Here is a 19,480-nt window from a genome sequence, read left to right as displayed (position 1 = left end):
ATACTTCAGAGTACTGTTACCTGGTGTCAACTATAAACCTTTTATGTAGTGCCTCTGGCAAGGTGCTACGTGGACTGTGGTGACCATCATGAGTAAAATCACAAGGATCACGTGAGTGGGCGATAGGTGGATTAAGGAGATACTGGACTATATGGATAGAATGCAGTCTTGAGTGAGTTTGTGCATGGTATCCAGATGGCATTCAATAAAAATGAGATTCTGTGAGGTTTCTGTTAGGGTTCCAGCTGTGACTTCACTATGTTTATGGATAGCTATACAGAAGCATGGGAACCTCCTGGAAGCTTGGGAGTTTGGACGTGCAAATGAGCCTTCTGAAGGTGTACTGAGCAGATCTACATTTTGAATTGGGTTTCTTGGAAAACTGTATCATGCATCTGAGATCTAGGTTTAGCCTAAGGTCAAGTGTTTTCTTGGGAACAAGAAAACGTCTTGAATAAAAAACAGAACCTCTCTTTTCTGGTGGGACCTCCTGGATATATATATATAAATTTTTTTTTTTTTTTTTTTTTTTTGGAGAGAAGACTTCTGACCTCTGCTTTGGCCACCTCCTTTGACAGGGTAGGATGTGTGGTAGTAGTAGTGAGGTCAGCTTTGATACTTCAGAAAAATGCATTATTTAGCTTCTGTATACCATCTTCTGACCCTTTTGTCCTATGTAATGGCTACCCACAGCATCTTGGTGTAGAGAGAGAGAGAGAGATGCCCTTAAGTGATTCCAGAAAAGGACAGTCAGGTAAGCACTTAGTGGTTCTGCTTCTGCCTCCCTTGGAAATGGCCATGAAAATCCCAGACATCCAATATACATCTGCACCAACGGTAGCATACATTAAAGAGCACCCATAACCAGAGAAACATCTGTTCAAAAACTTGTTAAAGGGCTAGCATGGTTGTTTAAATCATACATTATTGAGAGACTGTTTGATCCATTGAAAAGAATCATTGTGGGGCTGTGAATTTAACACCTATGGAAGACAGGGTTTTGCCCTATTGCTTGGTTTTGAGCAGCTTTTCATTTGTCCTTAGTCCAAAAACCAACGAAACATCTACTAAGGGGTTAGTGAACAATGCCTTAAAATTCTTCATGAAGTCACCAAGTCTAAGCCAGGTAAAGCAACTCTTGGTGATAGCTGTCCTTACCACTTGAGTAGGATAATCAGCTGTGTTGTGTAAAAGCCACATAGAGACACTGAAAATGCTTAACATAGTTGACATCTAGGCTTCTGTTTGCCTGACAGTACCAGTTCCACAGTCATTGCAGTGAATTCATGGTTTTCTGGGCCAACTCTTGCAGGACTTTGATTCATATGGGTCAGGCTGTCAAGAACACATATGATTAACAATGAAAATGCCAAAATCAAGGCATTAGCCCTATTAGGTGTCAAATCTAAGTTTACATTCAGACCCAAAACTGGCTTTGACACTGACAGATTGAACAAGTGCCAGATAAATTGAATGGCCCTAACAGGTTGGGTGACAGCATCAAAATCAAATGCTTGTTTTCATCCTCCTGGTACCTACTAGTCATGTTCATCTTCAAGGGAGATAGGATTCAAAACTGATAAAACAAAGGGGAGTTGTTGCCAAAGGTGTCAAGCCCCTTGATGTGACAGCAGATTGTACTGTCAAGAACAACTGGTTCTGACACTCCCACCCCAGTGACTAATCTGGGTGAGGGGAAGGAATCTGAAAAGTTGTTCCTGGGGGGGGGGGGGGGCTCTCCTGTCCAATCTACACATGGAAGGGATGGGAGGGTACATATGTCAACTTGAACTTTGATAAAGGCCCTCATCATGCACTCCAAGTTTTACTGCTGGGGGGAGTATTAATAGATTTTATTGATGGAGAGGATAGGGCAGAAGATGGCCAAGACTATAGGTACCTAGAGAGGTCCTTCTACAGGAGGGTTTGTTCAGATAACATATCAACAGGAAATAAAAGAAACAAGGCAAACTGAATTTAAGAATGCATTAACTCAAAGGCAAATACAAACTGAAGTAAAGAATCCAGTAAAACAAAGGTAGTGGCAAAGTGAAGTTGTGAAGGCACATCGAAAATGTGAAACTATTTATTAGACTGGGCAAAGAAAGACATTTCAAATAATAAAACCAAGCAAGAGACACTAAATGACTGTCAAGAAAGTCTTCCAAATCATTTTGTGGAAAAGGAGACATCCTCATGACTGAGCAGCATCCAGGATAAAGGTATAACACAAAGGACAGAAACTACCCCAGTGAAACTTCCAGTGGTGACAAACAAGGGAAACCCTTTGGGAAGGACGTTAATATAAGAAAAGTGTTCATTAATGGTTTGATCTATTCTACAGATGAATAGAGCTTAGAAATAGTATTTGGCAAATCTGGCCAACTGCCAAAAGTCACTGTGGTCTGAGATAAAGGAAGTATGCAATCTAGGAAATTTGGTTTTGCAAACTTTCACCATCCAGGAAGTGCTAAAAATGCCAAGGTAGCATTAAATGGATGGAGGACAGATTCACATAGCTATGGCACTTAAATCTAGAGTTCCTTTGGAAGACAGCAATCTGGCCATATACACACTGCCAAATCAGCTGGCTGGCAAGGTTAGTATTCAGCAGGCAGAGGTGTAGTTCAAAGCCCTAGGTCTGAGCTGGGGGAAGTAAGTGCTAAAGTGGAGGTGGAACATCTGTGATTTAATGAAATTGTCCAGACATGGAAACAAGAAGGGTCACAAGATCTGTCATGTAATGATATGGCCTGTAGGTGGAGCAGAATTAACCCTAGAAAGGCGAGTACAAAGAATGGAAGAAAGAAACAAAAACTAGTTCTCCCCTCAATTATAGACAGGTTACAGAGGGATGTGAGGGCAGTTGGCAGCCTACAGAAGCTACACAGGAGGAAGCCAAATATACAGGGAAGGGGAAGGGTCTGTCCAATGGAAGTATGGAGATCAGAGCATGATATCCAAGCCACGGCCCATGGAAGACAGTAACCTCACAGATTAAGAAAGACAAAAGACCCAACCTGAGGTAGGGGTACAGTTTAGAAAAGCCAGATAACCTGTAGGAAGACAGACTGAAGCAAGGCCAGAAAAATATGATTAAAATGAGACTGAAGAGAACTGTGAACTAAAATGGGAGAGCATTGCATCTTCCCTGTGTGATGTCCTCACTGGTAATATCGGACTATAAATCAGTCTTGTTCGATGTAATTATAAGACCAGATACCCCATTAAGCTCAAAAATGCTTAAGAATTTTTCAAAGACAAACCACCTCAGATTAAGTGATGGTATAAGAAGTTTCAAAGCCCCCTCGAATGCAGATAGCGTGGACTACAATGCAGAGGTGTATGTCAATGCCCTGTATAACCACTTAGTCAGTTGCATAGAATCAGCTGTACCTGACCTGATGAAAACTATGCACTGAACTGGTTGTAGATGGCACCACCCATACTCAACCAAAGGTAATAGCCAACCTGCTAGCTGGCATATTTGGAGCAAACTTCACCCTCCTGTCCCCTCCAGTCATCCCCCAAAGTATAGCTGCCACCATTCCTCAGCATATTATCTCAACAGAACAGGTCATCTCGATGCTTTCCTAGGCCAAAAACACAGCATCACGGAGACCAGACAACATTCCAAGCTGCCTTTTAAACAACTTAAAACATGACATAGAAGACCCACTTGGATCCTGTTTAACCACAGCCAACAAACTGGTTATGTTCCAGCAGAATTGAGGACAACAACAGTAACCCCGCTACAGAAAGGGAGACCATCAACCAAGCTTGGGAATTATAGACCCATACACTTGACTAGTCTCATCTGTAAGGCCATGGAAAGAATCACTATAGACCTTATTAACAAACACATAGGTAATTTCCAAACTCTGAACCCAAATCAGCTGAGATTCATTAAAGGCAGATCAAGCTTGATAAACATGATTAAATTCTTCAAGAAAGTCACCAAGACCCTGGATGAGGGAAATATCACCTATCTTAACCTAGCTAAGGCATATGGCACAATCCCCCACTCAAGTGTTATAGAGAAACTTTCCCAATTGGTAATTAACTCCTACATTACCAGATGGGTAGCCAACTGGCTCACCGACAGAACACATACTGTCAATGCGGGAGACTTCATCTCTAGCAAAAGACCAGTCAATGGTGACATCTCACAGAGTTCTTTGTTGGGTCTCTTACTGTTCAGAATTGATTTCTCAGAAGCCCAGGCAAACTTGGACAGCCTGTGCCTGACCAAAGTCACTGACGATTGCAAACTGGAAGCAATTACTGATTCCCCCAATGGTGTTAATATACTGTACAACTGCTAAACGTATTATCCATCTGAAAGCATTTAAAGCAGGGATGTCAGCTTTCTCAAATGGAATAATGATGCATTTTTTGCATTTAGAAATAAATAAATAAATAGGTAAATAACTTTGGCAACAATCATTAGTCTGTGTTAACCCTGTCTGTAGACTAGTCTTGACCTGTAGACAGGGTTAACACAGACTAATGATTGTTGCCAAAGTTATTTACCTATTTATTTATTTCTAAATGTAAAAAAATGTATCATTATTCCATTTGAGAAAGCTGACATCCCTGCTAATTACATTATAGACAGCACCTCCCCAAGTGTAGCCCCAGTGGTACTTGATCTGGGTACTCAGGTTGATACCATCCTGAGCTTTGCCCACCAGGTATCCGCAGTAGTAAGGTAATCCTTCTATGTGGCACATCTTGCAAGTGCAGCATCACGTCTAGATCTAAGGATGTTATAATTCCATTATACTCTGCCCTTAATAGGCCAATAATTAAGTACAGTGTTCCCTTTTGCACGCACCTCAGCAGACACCAGAAACAACTGGAGAGACCACAGAGGTTTCTCACCAAGAAATTACAGGGTACACAAAACAACTCTTACGCAGAAAGACTGAAAGCTCTGTGACTGTATTCTGTCTCCTATAGGTTGCTAAGTGGTGACCTGTGCCTGGCTTACAGGGCAGTCTCTGACCTGTCCTGATGGATATGCTACAATTCGTAAATCAAACTGCTCGAGGATCACTCACTCTAGGGATCTTAACCTAGTCTCTGACAAGAACAGGCCATGCTGGAGAGAGATATATATAATCTACCATAGACTGCCACTTCTTGGGAACAAGGTTCAAATTCATGTGAAACAGAGCACCTCCATGACTATCTTCAAATGTAACCTAGATCAATGGATGGGTGAGTGTAAATTCACTCCTGGGGTGGATCACATGTCCCTCCTGGACAGAGGAAGATGGTATTAACTACCATAGACCCTTACCTATGTGAATTTCACTCAGATAACTACTGACAATAGAGGCAACTCCGGATAAATATGGATAGGCTTGTAAGGGCTCTAGGGCAGTTAGCCTAGTAAGTTTCTATGGACCAATGAACCTATGAACTGAATTTTATTGAACTGTTTACATCTGAGAATTATTATACATCTGAAAGCATTTAAAGAGTTATCAACCTTATATACTGATGTGACAATTATGCCTCAGATTAAAGCAAGATTTAGTTTATAAATGCAGCACTTGTGTGTTTGTGAAAGACGCAGAAAAGACTGGTAAAGCATATGGTTAAGGAAGTGAAATGAAAGCAATGGAAGGTACAAAAATACATGCTGTTTAACTGAAATCACCTTTATGAGCTTGAGACACCTCAATGATTATATGGCTTTTGACTAAAGGGTACTTCATTAAAAGCATACTCAGTATGACAGATTCAGTGAACAGACATTTAATGGAAAGTAATTTCACAGTACAACAATTCACAGAAAACTTCAAACAGAGCAAATGAACCTGAAAAAGTATTTTCTGTGAGGAGGAGGGAGCTTCACTGTATCGCCATGGGGGGTTCACCCCTTAACTCCTTGCTTAAATATACTAACTCTGTAGTCACAAAACTGTGGATAAAAGGTCACGAATACTGACTCATTACTTGTAAGCAAATGCAAACTATACATGCAGTGGTTATCTACAGACTTCTACAATTTAGTGTGAATTGTTACTCTCTAAAATAATTTTTTTTAGAGAAATGACTGCTGAGTGAATTTGTCATACCGAGTTCTCTTTCAGCAAAATAGCATTCTGTGAAACTACTCACAGCACACACACACACACACACACACACACACACACACACACACACACACACACACACATATTGTGTGTGTGTGTGTGTGTGTGTGTGTGTGTGTGTGTGTGTGTGTGTGTATCTATGTGTGTGTGTATCTATGTATAGACAGATATAGCTATAAATATATATATATATATATATATATATATAGAGAGAGAGAGAGGGGGAGATGGCTATAACTAGAAACCTATAGATATATATTTTATGTATATGTAAAGGTATAGTGTCTACTTCATACACCTGAGTCCCAGGAAAACACTGTGCTGAAGCCAGGGACTTCGGCATCTTGCCCTACTCGTGCTTGAAGTCAACTACATGGTTAAGTGAGGTGCAGCAGGTGTGCAGGGAGACTGGAGCTGATTCATCTTGCCTGTACACAGTAGCTAAGTTTGAGAATGGTAAGTGGCATCCACAGGGAGGGAGTAGGAGGGAGTGGAAGTGTAGATTTTGATTTCAGGTAGTGATCAGGAAGAGTTATTCAGCTTTGGAAGCAGGAGTAGTTTTAGTGTCAGGGAGCAGGAACAGAGTTTACAGTTAGGGAGTAATAGGGGAATTTTAGGTTTAGTGAGTGGGAGGGGACTATTAGGTTTAGTAAGTGTATTGTCTGATGAAATTCTAAATTGGAAGGTTTCTACTGCACCACCTGATTAACACCTGCTAACCTTAACCATTTGCCTTCCCTTAATCCTAATACAACATCTTAAATTACAAAAACCCTTTCAATAAACTACCACTACATAAGACAGTCTCAGACACATACTGTAAATGTACTTGAATGCACTACATTAGATGTGTGCCCTTAGCTAACCATTATTCTAACCACAGCCAGTAATACTCACAAACACACCCCACCTGCACACATATATTACAGAATCTATCACCTATCTCAGCCCTTACTCTGGACTTAACCTGTGAACACTTGTACACATGTTCACTTCCCGTGCTAAACTCAACGTCTATACACTTAACGTGCGCAGTTGTGCTCTACTTTTTGAAATATTTCACACATGATCACAGATCCACTCAACCACACATCTGCTTGACCAACCAAGCACACTCTACCATATTATACTCTGTCAACAAAATTGCAAGCTGACAGAGGATTGTGGATCCATATACATACCCCCCCACAGACACACACACATATATATATATATATATATAGAGAGAGAGAGAGAGAGAGAGAGAAATACAGTAGATATATAGATAGCTATTGGTATACATATATGTACAGACTAACTAAACTTTAAAAGATCTAAACTGAAGCAAATCTAAACACAAAATATTGATTCTGTTTTTCTTCAGCTGTTTTACAGTCATAGGCCAAAATATGTTCTTTGTTTCTTGATGCACAGAAGGCCATAACTTTTCCATATTGTGATCGGTTATAGAGAGCATCAATAGAGTTATTGCTGCTTTTGCCCACAAGAGTAATTGCTGCAACTCCTGGAACATGAATGGATTACTAACTTGGTAGAATATGTCATGTATATTCTGAAAATCATCCATTAACTTGTCAAAAAACATATGAAACAATTGCAAGACAATAAAAAAAAACATGGTGGTAAGGGAAACCTGAGGCCATGATGTAATGAGAATAAATCAAATAAAACAAAACAATATGCTTAGATAAAATATAGTTAGCAATCTTTTGCCCCTACTGGTGCTTCCTTAGATCATAAAATAAAATGCACAAACCTAGGTGTACCTATGTATACAGACTCAACAAATCAGTTAACCTGATGCAATCACATGATCTACATACTTAATGAAATGGACATTTTTTTAAAGGTGGAACAGAAGTAATAGTTATATATTTTAAAATCTGATACCTTTCAAATCGGAAAGCTAAACAACTCTTTTAACTATAAAATATAAACAACTCACCAGACATGTGCATCGGTTGCATTTGTTGCTAGGGTCTGGAAATCTTTCCCCATTGCTGCATTCTCTGCCATTGTAGAAACAGCCATCACACACAGGGCAAGTACATAGGTCTACAGCAGGGTGTGGGCAGGTCACTTTATTACACGTCTTAGCACTACAAGTCACCTCACCTCTCTAAAATGAAAAAAAAAAATAACGTATACGATATACATACAGATCTGTTTAAAATTACATACAGATGCAAAAAACACTGAAAGCCAAATGCAAATCAGCTCAGCCAGAAGGCTTAGTTGAAAATACAACTACAGATTAATATTTATATGGTACATACTAACTGAAATATATGCAAACATGTTTATGCTCTATTGTTTATCACTGTAAAGGAATTCTGCTTCAATTGTCTTTATCAGGTCATGTTGATCAAGTTTTCTTGATGTACAGATTGTTTTCAATACAGATTTTTTTCAGTCTAAACTGGCCCAACAAAACATAATATGGGTTTCCTTTATTTTTAAAGAAATCTATATCTATTTGTTTATGTGATGTCTTTTCCAAATGAACTGTACTCATATTCTTTCCTCACGAAATAAAAGCAAAGTGGAGCAGCACACACACACACACAAAATAATGTTTTAGTATATTGATATTGCTTATGGCTGCTTTCTGCCTTGTCATTTATTCAATTTTGTTTCATATTTTTTCTCTGTTTTTATGTTTTGGTCTTACAATCCAAGATATTATCCTGGAGATTTATTCACAAGTGTGTGCATGTGCTAAGCCTAAACATCCTTTCATCTTAAAAAGACCAGCAGTGATCCTCATCGAATATGCAGGCTGCTAAGCATTCCTACTTGCCAGGCAGCATCTGTTCACTGTTAGAACACTTGTTAGTGGCAACAATGAGGTGGAAGTAAGCTTGAGTAAAAAATATAAGCAACAAGTTGTACATAAGCTTAACTCCTGTAGGCAAGCACACAAGGACGGCACAATAAAATACAAGAGCAACATGAATTACATAATTAAAAGGCAGGGTGAGCCTAACAAGAAACATGTAGTTATACATAAATAGAATAGTGTGGAAACACTGCTAATTATAATTACTGATAAATATAGAAGTAAGCCTGTCCACTCTGAGACACATTTACATAAAAAATAAGGAAATGTTGAAAAAATGAAGTGAGAGTGTAACAACTATATTGTAACAAAGTAAGCACATGTGATAGATGTAAAATGATAGTTAAAATGGACAGGTGAGATAAAGTACAGTTGTGTACACTTACCATAAATGTAGATGTTCGAGTGTATTCACTGTTGCAGTCATTAAATTTGGGGTTATCTGCTTGCAGTAGCCCTCAGTCGGCCTGATTAACAAAGTCTTGGGTCCTGCATCGGTTGCTGTCCCTTCTTCCATGACGTCAGGGGTATAAGACATGCAGGCGACGCCATTACGTCAGTTTTTCTTGCCCTAGATATCAGGTGCTCCCCTAATGGGAAGCAATTAAATCTATAATACAAGGATATAACTCCAACAAAAAAACAAATACACCAAAAAGCTTTTTGAGCACAGTAAGTGAGAGTAGAGGTATAGCCAAAAGAAGAAAGGGGGCTGGAGGGAGGGTAACCAGGACTGCAACAGTGAATACACTCAAACATCTACACTTATGGTACGTGTACACAACTGTACTATGTTCTTCATGTTTCACTGTTGCAGTCATTACATTTGGGTAGATTCCCAAAGCTACGGTTGGGAGGAGGAATTTAAATATAATTTGGACCAGCTATAAGACCCTGCAAGACTGCAGTGGCAAAACCAGCTCTGGATTTAGAGAAAATTGGCAAATGATAATGCTTGGTGAAAGTATGTACAGAACTCCAGGTAGCAGCTTCTAGGATGTCCCTTGTAGGGAAGCCCCTGAGAAAGGCTGTAGAGGTAGATGCAGCCCTGGTTGAATGGGGTCTTATGCCCTGTGGGATAGAGTTTCCATGGTGCTTGTAGCAGAAATGTATGCAGTGGCCTATCCATTTTGAAATGGTTTGCTTTGAAACAGCTTTCCCCTCTGTCCCTGCAGCAAATGCCACCAGCAGTTGTTTAGATTTCCTTTGAGGTTTAGTCCTGTCCAAGTAGAATCTAAGTTGTCCATGCACATCTACGGAGTACTGTATCCATTCCCCTTTGTTCTGTGGGTTAGGAAAGAAGGTAGGCAAATGAATGGACTGATTAAGAGACACATTGGATACCACCTTGGGCATGAAGGAGGGATTGGTTCTGAGGGACACCCTGTCCGCATGAAAGATGATGAAGGGCTCCACTGCCATAAGTGCCTGTAACTCAGATTCCCTTTTTGCAGAAGTGATTGCTAAAAGGAAAGCTGTTTTCCAGGAAAGAAATTTTAAATCTGCAGTAGCAGCTGGCTCGAAAGGAGGAAGAGTAAGTTTCTCTAAGACAAAGTTAAGGTCCCAGACTGGAGATGAAGCTCTCCTCGGTGGCCTTAAATTTTTGGCCCCTCTGAGGAACTGCTTGAGCAGTGGGTGAGAGAAGAGGGAAGGCTCTGTGCTATAATGAGCTGAAATGGCTGAGGCATGAATTTTGATGGAGGAAAAGGACAAGCCCTTATGAAGAATCTCAGTCAAATATTGTAGAATCTGAGGTAAATTGGGCACTGCTGCGCTCATCCCTTGAGATTGGTTCTAGGTACAAAATCTTTTCCATTTTGCAGCATAAGATTTTCTAGTACTAGGCCTCCTAGCCTCTAAAATGATATCCATCACGGATTTGCTGAGGGGTGGTAAAGGAGAGATTAGGTAATTAGCCAGGCTGCTAGGTTCAGGGTTTGCAGCTGAGAGTGCAGAATCTGGTTCTCCTGCTGAGGCTTCAGGGAAGGAGTATGAGGCAGATGCCATGGGGCCAAGCATGACACACTGCACAGGAGGGGTTACCAGTGTTGGCGTGGCCAGTCTGGTGCAATTAAAATCGTCCTTGGCTTGTCCTGTTTTATCTTTAGAAGTACCTTGGAGAGCAGAGGCAGAATAGGAAAGGCATAAACTGATAGGTTGTTTCAGCTGAAGGATAGAACATCCACTTTCCAAGCTAGTTTGTGGGGAATCCTTGTGCAAAATTTGTCCAATTGATGGTTCTGGGGGGAGACAAACAAGTCTATATCTGGGCTCCCCCATTTGCTTGTCAACATGTTGAAAATCCTTGGTTCCAGTTTCCACTCGTGTGGGTCCATGAGGTTTCTGCTTAGTCCATCTGCCAGTGTATTTAGTTTTCCTGGCAGGAATTGAGCTTGTAGATTCACTTGGTAGCTATTAGATGTCCTGGAAGAATGTGGTCCTTGAAGGCTGTCAGAGCATTCTGTACAGCTAACATTTCCTTTTGATTTATGTGTAGGTACATTTGACTTGGGTTCCATTTGCCCTGAATGCACTCCCCTGCCAGGTGAGCCCCCCCGTGCATAGTCTGATGCATCTGTTGTTAAAGTTTGCGTGGCAAGGGATAGTGCGAATGGTAGTCCCTTGTTTTGGTGGCAGGCCTCTGCCCACCAAAGGAACTCTAGACGTAGGCAAGGTATGATAGGAATCATAGCTTCTAGATCCTGTGAATGTTGACACCATAGGCTTTTGAAATACCATTGCAGTTTCCTCATATGCAGCCTTGCATATAGAATTAGAAGAATGCAGGAGGCCATGAACCCCAAGGCTTGAAGTATTTACCTTGCAGATAACTGGGTTTTTGTGGCCACTTGTTTGAAGTAGGTTTTCAAATGAGTACGTTTCTCTGGCGTGAGGAAAGCCATCTGGGAAGTTGTATTCAAGCTTGCTCCCAGGAATATAATTTGTGGACAGGGTACCAGGCATGATTTCTTTTCATTTATGGTGTACCCCGGACAAGTCAGTACCCTTTGAACAAAGGCCAGATGATTCAAAACTATGTCCTGGCTTTCGACCTGATTTAGACAATCGCCCAGGTATGGATATATTTGAATATTTATTTGCCTGCAGAATGCAATGACTGGAGCTAGGCACTTTGTGAATACCCTGGGCACAGTAGGTAAGCCAAAGGGCAGTGCAGAGAACTGATAGTGCATGTAGCCTGCTTTGAAGCATAGGTATCTTCTGCAAGACTCCCTGATAGGGGTGTGCAGGTATGCTTCTTTTAAGTCTAGTGTTGCCAACTATGCATCTTTGCCTAGAATAGGAAGCAGCTGGTAAAGAGTCAGCATCTTGAAATTTGCAATCACCAGAAAGGGATTTAGAGTAGAAAGGTCCAGGATAGGACGCCATGTATTGCCTTTTCTGGGTACCAGAAAAAGTCTTGAATAGAAACCTTGTCCCTTTTCCTCTTCTGGTACCAACTGAATAGCCTCCATGCTTAAGAGAGAGAGAGTACTTGAATTTGGGCCTCTGCCCACTGATTTTGAGGTAGGTCTGGCCACCCGCTTGGTGTTGGTAAGGTGTGGAAGTGAAATCTGTATCCTTGGGACACTATATTTAAAACCCATTTGTCCTGGGTAATGAGTTCCCAGTTTTTGGCCTACAGACCAATCTTTCCGCCTAAAGGAGCATTCATTTGGGAAGTGCTTGGAAATTTTAAAAGCAAGTCATTGAGACCGTTTTCCATTGGGGGAGTCTTACTACTCCCTGATTTGGGTGTGGAAACCCCCTACTGCTTATTCTTGTGTGTCCCCTGGGACTGAAACCTAGGGTTTCTGCTGTGCCTGGGTTTGGCTTGAGAAGACCTGGAAGGGGCTGGAAAGGGACAATTCTTAGAGGGCCAGTGCCTACTAAATCTAGGAAGCTGAACTTATAAGAAATCTTTAACAGTTTGCATAGATTTAGCTTTATCTTCCATCTTTTTAAGAACTTTCTCCTTCTTGTTGCCAAACAGGTGGTCCTGATTTAAGGGAGCATCCAACAATTTAACTTTAACATGATCAGGCAAAGATTGCTCCTTAAGCCAAGCATGCCTTCTGAGCACAGACCCAGTAACAGCAGCCCTGCAGGAGGCCTCTAATGAATCAAATTCACATTGCAAAGTATGTTTTCCAACCTGCTCAGCAGAATGCATTAAATCCTGTAATTCTTTATTTTCTGCACAGTCAGGAATCAACATCATTTTCTGTTTAAGCAATCCAATAACATGTTGCTGATACTTTAACATATGAAACTGACAGTTTAAAGCCCTGATGGCCAAGGTTGCAGAAGTGTAAACCTTCTTACCCCATCTATCCAGCGCCCCGGAGTCTCTATCAGAAGGAGTAGGATTTTTAGCAGTAGAAGCCTTAATGCCCTTGGGTCCCTGTGAAATAGTCTCTGGATCTGCAATATGATTTTTAAATAGAAACTTGTGTGAATCAGGAACCTTGTAATATCTGTCAGGTTTTCTGGGAGCAGGAGGCAAAGAATCAGGGGCCAAATTAGATTCCAAAAAAGCATCATCAATAAGGTCTAGTATAGGAGGAAAAGCTAAAGGCCTATGCTGAGGCAGGAGTAAGAAATCCCTAAGCCTCTTTTTTGAATCAGAAAAATTCTGGCTTTCCCAGTGGAAATGCTCCCTTAGAGTATGTAAGGTTTCACCGAAAGAAAAATCCTCTGGAGGGGAAGCAGAGGGCATAGAGTCCTCTGCATCAGTAGCCTCATAAGTAGATAAGGGCAAATCCAGATCATCAGAAGAATCAGAAAAATCAGAATCCTGGTCAGAAGATTCATAAACAACTTCAGTCCTAGGTCTCTTAGAAGGGGGAGGTTGGCTTCCCCTGATTAAAGTTATAAGATCTTCAGCCATTCTTACCATTTGATTTTTAGACATAGAGGCCTGAGCATGCGCCTGGGCATCAATTTTTAGGCATGGTTCAAGATTTAGGCCTAAATGAAGAAGGAGGCGTCAGTTTAATATGCAAGTCTGTAGGCCTGAATTCACCCTCAGAAGCTGGTGCCTGCACAGCGGCTCCGGACCCATCCAAGGTACAGACATCCATGGGTTCCATAGTTGAAGCATCTCGCTGCATACTGGACTCCGAATGGGTCTCAGTAGAGGCCTGTGGATCAGAAGTAGCGGGTATGATGGGCTGAGAATGCGCCTCACTGAGTACCGGCGAACTGGCGACTGGCTTAAGAGAAGTGTCGTCCGCAGTTTTGGACCTCGGCAGCCTGTCTCTGTCTTTATCTTTGCATTTTTTTGGAATCCCGGTAGTCGAATGGCTAACCAATGACATTTCTGGATAATTGAGCCGAGAACCAAAATATTTAAAGGCAAAAATATACCGACGACGGATAGTGCACTGATTAAATAAAGCACAAAACCGACAGCAAGGTACGTCATGGTCAGGGCCTAGGCAAGGAATACAGTACGAATGAAAATCTTTATGAGGTATTTGCTTTCCACAAGTAATGCAATTATCAACTTTTACTGACATCAATAAGGAGCAAGAAAAAGTTTCCCCAATGGGGTACTTAGCTTTAGTTGAAGACTTTGGTTCTGAAACTCAAAAACAAAAATTTCAGGAGTTGGCTGACTGGCACTTGCGAACTGCTTCTGCTTCAGGCACTGCACAGCAAGAAAGACTGATGTAATGCCGTCGGCTACATGTTTTATACCCCTGATGACCTGATGTCATGGAAGAAAGGACAGCAACTGATGCAGGACCCAATACTTTGTTAATCAGGCTGAATGAAGACTACTGCAAGCAAATAACCCCAAATGTAATGACTGAAAAAAGTACAGTTTTGTACCTACCATAAATGTAGATATTCGAAGATCCACATTGCTGCAGTCCTTACATATGGGTAGTCCGCTGTCCTCGGTCGGCCCGAATACCAAAGTATTAGGCTGACGTCGGTCAAGGCGCTTAAAACTGACATCAGGACGTCAGGGTACAAAAGCGCATGACCGACGTCATATCCTCAGTCTTTTCTTGCCCCAGATGTCAGAAGGTCCTAAAAAGAAAGGCCAAAGCCAAAAAACAGCAAAGAAACACCAACCACCCCTGCACTAACCACATTTACAAAATTTACAACCCAAACCACACAACCACCTCTAAGTACAGAGGGGAAGGAGGGAGGGTAAATTGGACTGCAGCAATGTGGATCTTCGAACATCTACATTTATGGTAGGTACAAAACTGTACTATGTTCTTCATCTCACATTGCTGCAGTCCTTACATATGGGTAGAATCCCAAAGCAGAGGTAAGGGAGGATGGCAAAACTATAAAGCATTAGGAGCTGCCAAAATGCCCTGTAAAATTGCAGTGGCAAATCCAGCCCTAGATTTAGAATAAAGTGGAAGGTGGTAATGCTTAGAGAAAGTATGCACTGAACTCCAAGTAGCTGCCTCCAAAATATCTTTAGTAGCCACCCCTTAAAAAGCTGTAGAAGTGGCAGTAGCCCTAGTGGAATGAGGCCTAATCCCAGCTGGAATCTCCTTACCATGATGGGAATAACAGAAAGCAATACAAAAACCAATCCACTTAGAAATAGTTTGTTTTGAAACAGGTTTGCCCTGAGAACCCAAAGCAAATGAAACAAACAACTGCTGAGACTGCCTGAACCCTTTAGTTCTGCTCAAATAATATCGCAACTGTCTGTGTATATCCAAAGTGTGCAAAATCTTCTCCCCTTTATTTTGGGGGTTTGCATAAAAAGTAGGCAAATGAATAGTTTGGTTTAAAGACACACTAGAAACCTCTTTAGGCATAGAGGAAGGGTTAGTACGCAAAGACACCCTATCCTTGTGGAAAATTAAGAAAGGCTCAACTGCCATAAGGGCCTGTAATTCAGAAACCCTTCTCGCAGAGGTAATGGCCAACAAAAAAGCAGTCTTCCATGATAAATATTTCAACTCGGCAGTAGCTGCAGGCTCAAAAGGTTGTAGAGTGAGTTTCTCCAACACAAAATTGAGATCCCAAGCAGGAGTAGGAGCCCTACGTGGGGTTCTTATATTCTTTGCCCCTCTAAGGAATTGCTTAAACAAAGGATGAGAAAATAATGGTGGGTCACAGTCATAGTGAGCAGAAATTGCTGCAGCATGAACCTTTATAGAGGAGAAGGACAAACCTTTGTCCAATAACTCAGTAAGGTATTGTAGAGCAACACTTAAATTAGGTTTAGAAACATCAAAATCCTTAGCTGTACTCCAAATTAAAAATCTCCTCCATTTATCTGCGTAAACTTTCCTTGTACTAGGCCTTCTGGCCTCCAAAATAACATTTAAAACTTGTTGTGGAAGCTGAGACCCTCCAGGGTTTAAAACAGAATATGCCAGGCTGTTAGATGCAGAGAGTGAAGTTTGACATTGAGTAAATGACTGTTCTCCTGAGACAGCAGGTGTGGAATCGAAGGCAAAGGCCATGGAGGCTCCCGTGCAGACTTCTCAGTAATGGGTACCAGTGCTGTCGAGGCCAATCCGGAGCTATTAAAATCATGGTTGGCTTGTCCTGTCTGACCTTCAGGAGTACCTTTGGGAGGAGAGGCAGTGGTGGAAAGGCATACACGTGAAGATTGCTCCAATTGAATGAGACAGCATCCACTTTCCAAGCTGTGGGATGAAACCTTTTTGTGCAAAACTTTGGCAACTGGTAATTTAGTGGAGAAGCGAACAGATCTATGCCTGGAGTTCCCCATAACACTGTCAATTCTTGAAATACATGAGGATCCAATTTCCACTCGTGGGGATCCATAATTTGTCTGCTCAACACATCTGCTAAGGAGTTCTGTGCTCCTGGCAGAAACCTTGCCTGAAGATTTAGCTGTAAACTGAGAGCAGTCTCCCACAAAATCATTGCTTGTCTGCATAGAGGGTATGAATGTGTCCCCCCTTGCTTGTTGATGTACCACATGACAGTTGTGTTGTCTGTTTGAATCAACACCTGCCCTGGAAGAAGTAAATCCTTGAAAGCTATCAATGCAAATTGGACTGCTAACATCTCCTTCAAGTTGATATGTAAATGTTGCAGTCTGGCAGGCCACGTGTCTTGTACCCATTTTCCATTTAGATGAGCTCCCCAAGCTTTGTCTGAGGCATCTGTCGTTAGAATCTGACTCGCCTCTGATCGGGCCACAGAGAGTCCCTTGTTTAGGTGACATTCCTGAGCCCACCACAAAAATTACTTTTGAATGCAAGGTATCATCTGAATGACAGTGTCCATATCTTGGCAGTGTTGCGTCCATACATTTTTGAGATACCATTGTAGCTTCCTCATATGCAGTTTGGCATTGGGAAGTACCAGAATACAAGATGCCATGAACCCCAAGGCTTGAAGGACTGTCCTTGCAGTCAGCCTGGACTGACGAGACAATTGATGGAAATAAAGAGAAAGATTCTTTTGTTTGTCCGGGGTCAAAAAGGCCATCTGAGATGCTGTATTCAGTCTCACACCCAGAAAGCACATGTCCTGAGAGGGTACTAGACTGGACTTTATTTCGTTCACAGAATACCCTAGGCATCTTAACATACTGTAAATGATGAAGAAGTTCGTCCTTTCCTTGAGCCAGAATCAGGCAATCGTCCAAATAAGGATAGATTTGTATTCCTCTTAGCCTGAAGAAAGCTACCACTGGAGCCAGAACCTTCGTGAACACTCTGGGCGCAGTAGATAAGCCAAAGGGCAATGCAGAGAACTGATAATGAAAAGTCCCAGCCCGAAAACGCAGATACTTCCTGCAACTGGGCCTGATAGGAATATGAAGGTAAGCCTCCTTGAGATCCAGAGTCACCATCCAGTGATCTTTGCCCAGCAGAGGTAAAAGCTGTTGTAACATCAACATTTTGAACTTGGGAATGTCCAGATATGTGTTGAGGATAGATAAATCCAAAATTGGTTTCCACGTGTTCCCTTTCTTTGGTACTAGAAACAGGCGAGAATAAAATCCTAGGCCCACTTCTGGCAGAGGGACCGGTTGTATAGCTCCTATTTGAAGTAGTAGAGAAATTTGTTTGTGAGCCTCTAGTCTTTGCTGAGGAGGAACGTCTGGCATGCCCTTGAAAGGAGGCAAGGTATGGAAATAAAACTTGTAACCTTGGTGTATGATATCCAATACCCATTTGTCCTGGGTAATTAAAATCCAATTTTCCTTGAAGAGTGCCAACCGTCCTCCCAAAGGTGCTGCCAGGCAAGAAGGATCTGGCAGCTGAAAAAGTAGGTCATTGGGCCTGTTTACGAAAGGACTGGCCCCTGCCCTCACTCGAAGATTGTGCAGGTGAACTCCCTGTTCTAGGTCTGAAGGAACTCTGAGCTCTGCCCCTACCACGTCTAGATCTACCCCTAGACTGAGAACCATAAGAAGGATACGTCCACCCCTTAGCAGGCCAATTCATACTAAACTTTGGAGGCTGAACTTGCAAAAAATCTTTAACAGTCTGCATAGACTTAGCCTTGTCTTCCATTTTCTTCAAGACTGACTCCACAGGTGGACCAAACAACACTTCAGACTGCAAAGGAGCATCCAAAATCCTTGTCTTAACATGGTCAGATAAATTCTGATCCTTCAGCCAGGCGTGCCTGCGAAGAACTGAACCAGTGGCAGCCACCCTAGAACAGGCCTGCACAGCATCAAAACCACATTGTAAAGAATGCTTACCCACCTGTTCAGAGACATGCACCAAATCTTGTAATTCTTTACAGTCAATGCCTTCTGCCAGAGCATCCACCTTAGATTTCAATTGAGAAAGAAGAAAATGTTGATATTTCAACATATGAAACTGGCAATTCAAAGCCCTCATTGCTAAGGTAGAAGATGTATAGACCTTCTTTCCCCATCTATCCAAAGCTCTGGCCTCTTTATCTAGAGGAACCGGATTTTTTACAACAGAGGCCCTGACACCCTTAGGTCCCTGACTAATAGTTTCTGGGTCCGCCCTAGGACTCTTATAGAGATATTTATGAGCCTCAGGCACCCTGTAATACCCATCCGGTTTAACAGGCGCAGGAGGCAGAGAATCAGGATTAAGTGAAGCCTCTGAAAACACATCTTGCACAACATCCAGAGCAGGGGGTATAGCTAAGGGCCTGTGCTGAGGTAAAAACAAAAATTCCCTAAGCCTTTTCCGTGAATCAGAGAAGTCCGGACCTTCCCACTTAAAATGTTCCCTCATAGAATGAAGTGTCTCTGAAAAAGAAAAATCCTCTGGAGGAGAAGCAGAAGGAGTGGAATCTTCTGCATCAGAATCAGAATAAGGAGAGTACTCCTGCAAGTCTTCAGCCGAAGACTCTGAAACATCTGAAGTCTGTTCAAAACTTTCCAACTCTGGCTCCACCCTAGGCCTCTTATCGGGGGGGGGGCAAAGAACCTCTAATCAGAGTAATCAAATCTTCTGCCATTTTAAACATGTGCTTCTTAGGCACAGACCCTGCTGAACTAGGAGTGACACCAACAGAAGCTAAACCTGGCCTGCCTCTGGAAGAAGCCTTGGAAACAGAAGGAGAGGGCCTA

At 41.9% G+C, this 19,480-nt stretch overlaps 1 protein-coding gene across 1 annotated transcript in view; it reads right to left on the bottom strand.

The window, feature by feature from the left end:
- LOC122815830 (kielin cysteine rich BMP regulator) overlaps positions 1-19,480 on the bottom strand; it is a 2,917,372-nt gene that overhangs the window by 754,112 nt on the left and 2,143,780 nt on the right. The window contains exon 36 of the mRNA XM_044088633.1: positions 8,053-8,226. Coding sequence (XP_043944568.1) covers positions 8,053-8,226 — 174 coding nt within the window. The remainder of the gene's footprint in view (positions 1-8,052; positions 8,227-19,480) is intronic.

This window comes from Protopterus annectens, chromosome 11.part0, assembly GCF_019279795.1.
Source record: "Protopterus annectens isolate FY-2018-M chromosome 11.part0, PAN1.0, whole genome shotgun sequence".
NCBI classification, from domain to species: Eukaryota; Metazoa; Chordata; order Ceratodontiformes; family Protopteridae; genus Protopterus; species Protopterus annectens.
This window is presented reverse-complemented; position numbering and strand designations above follow the sequence as displayed.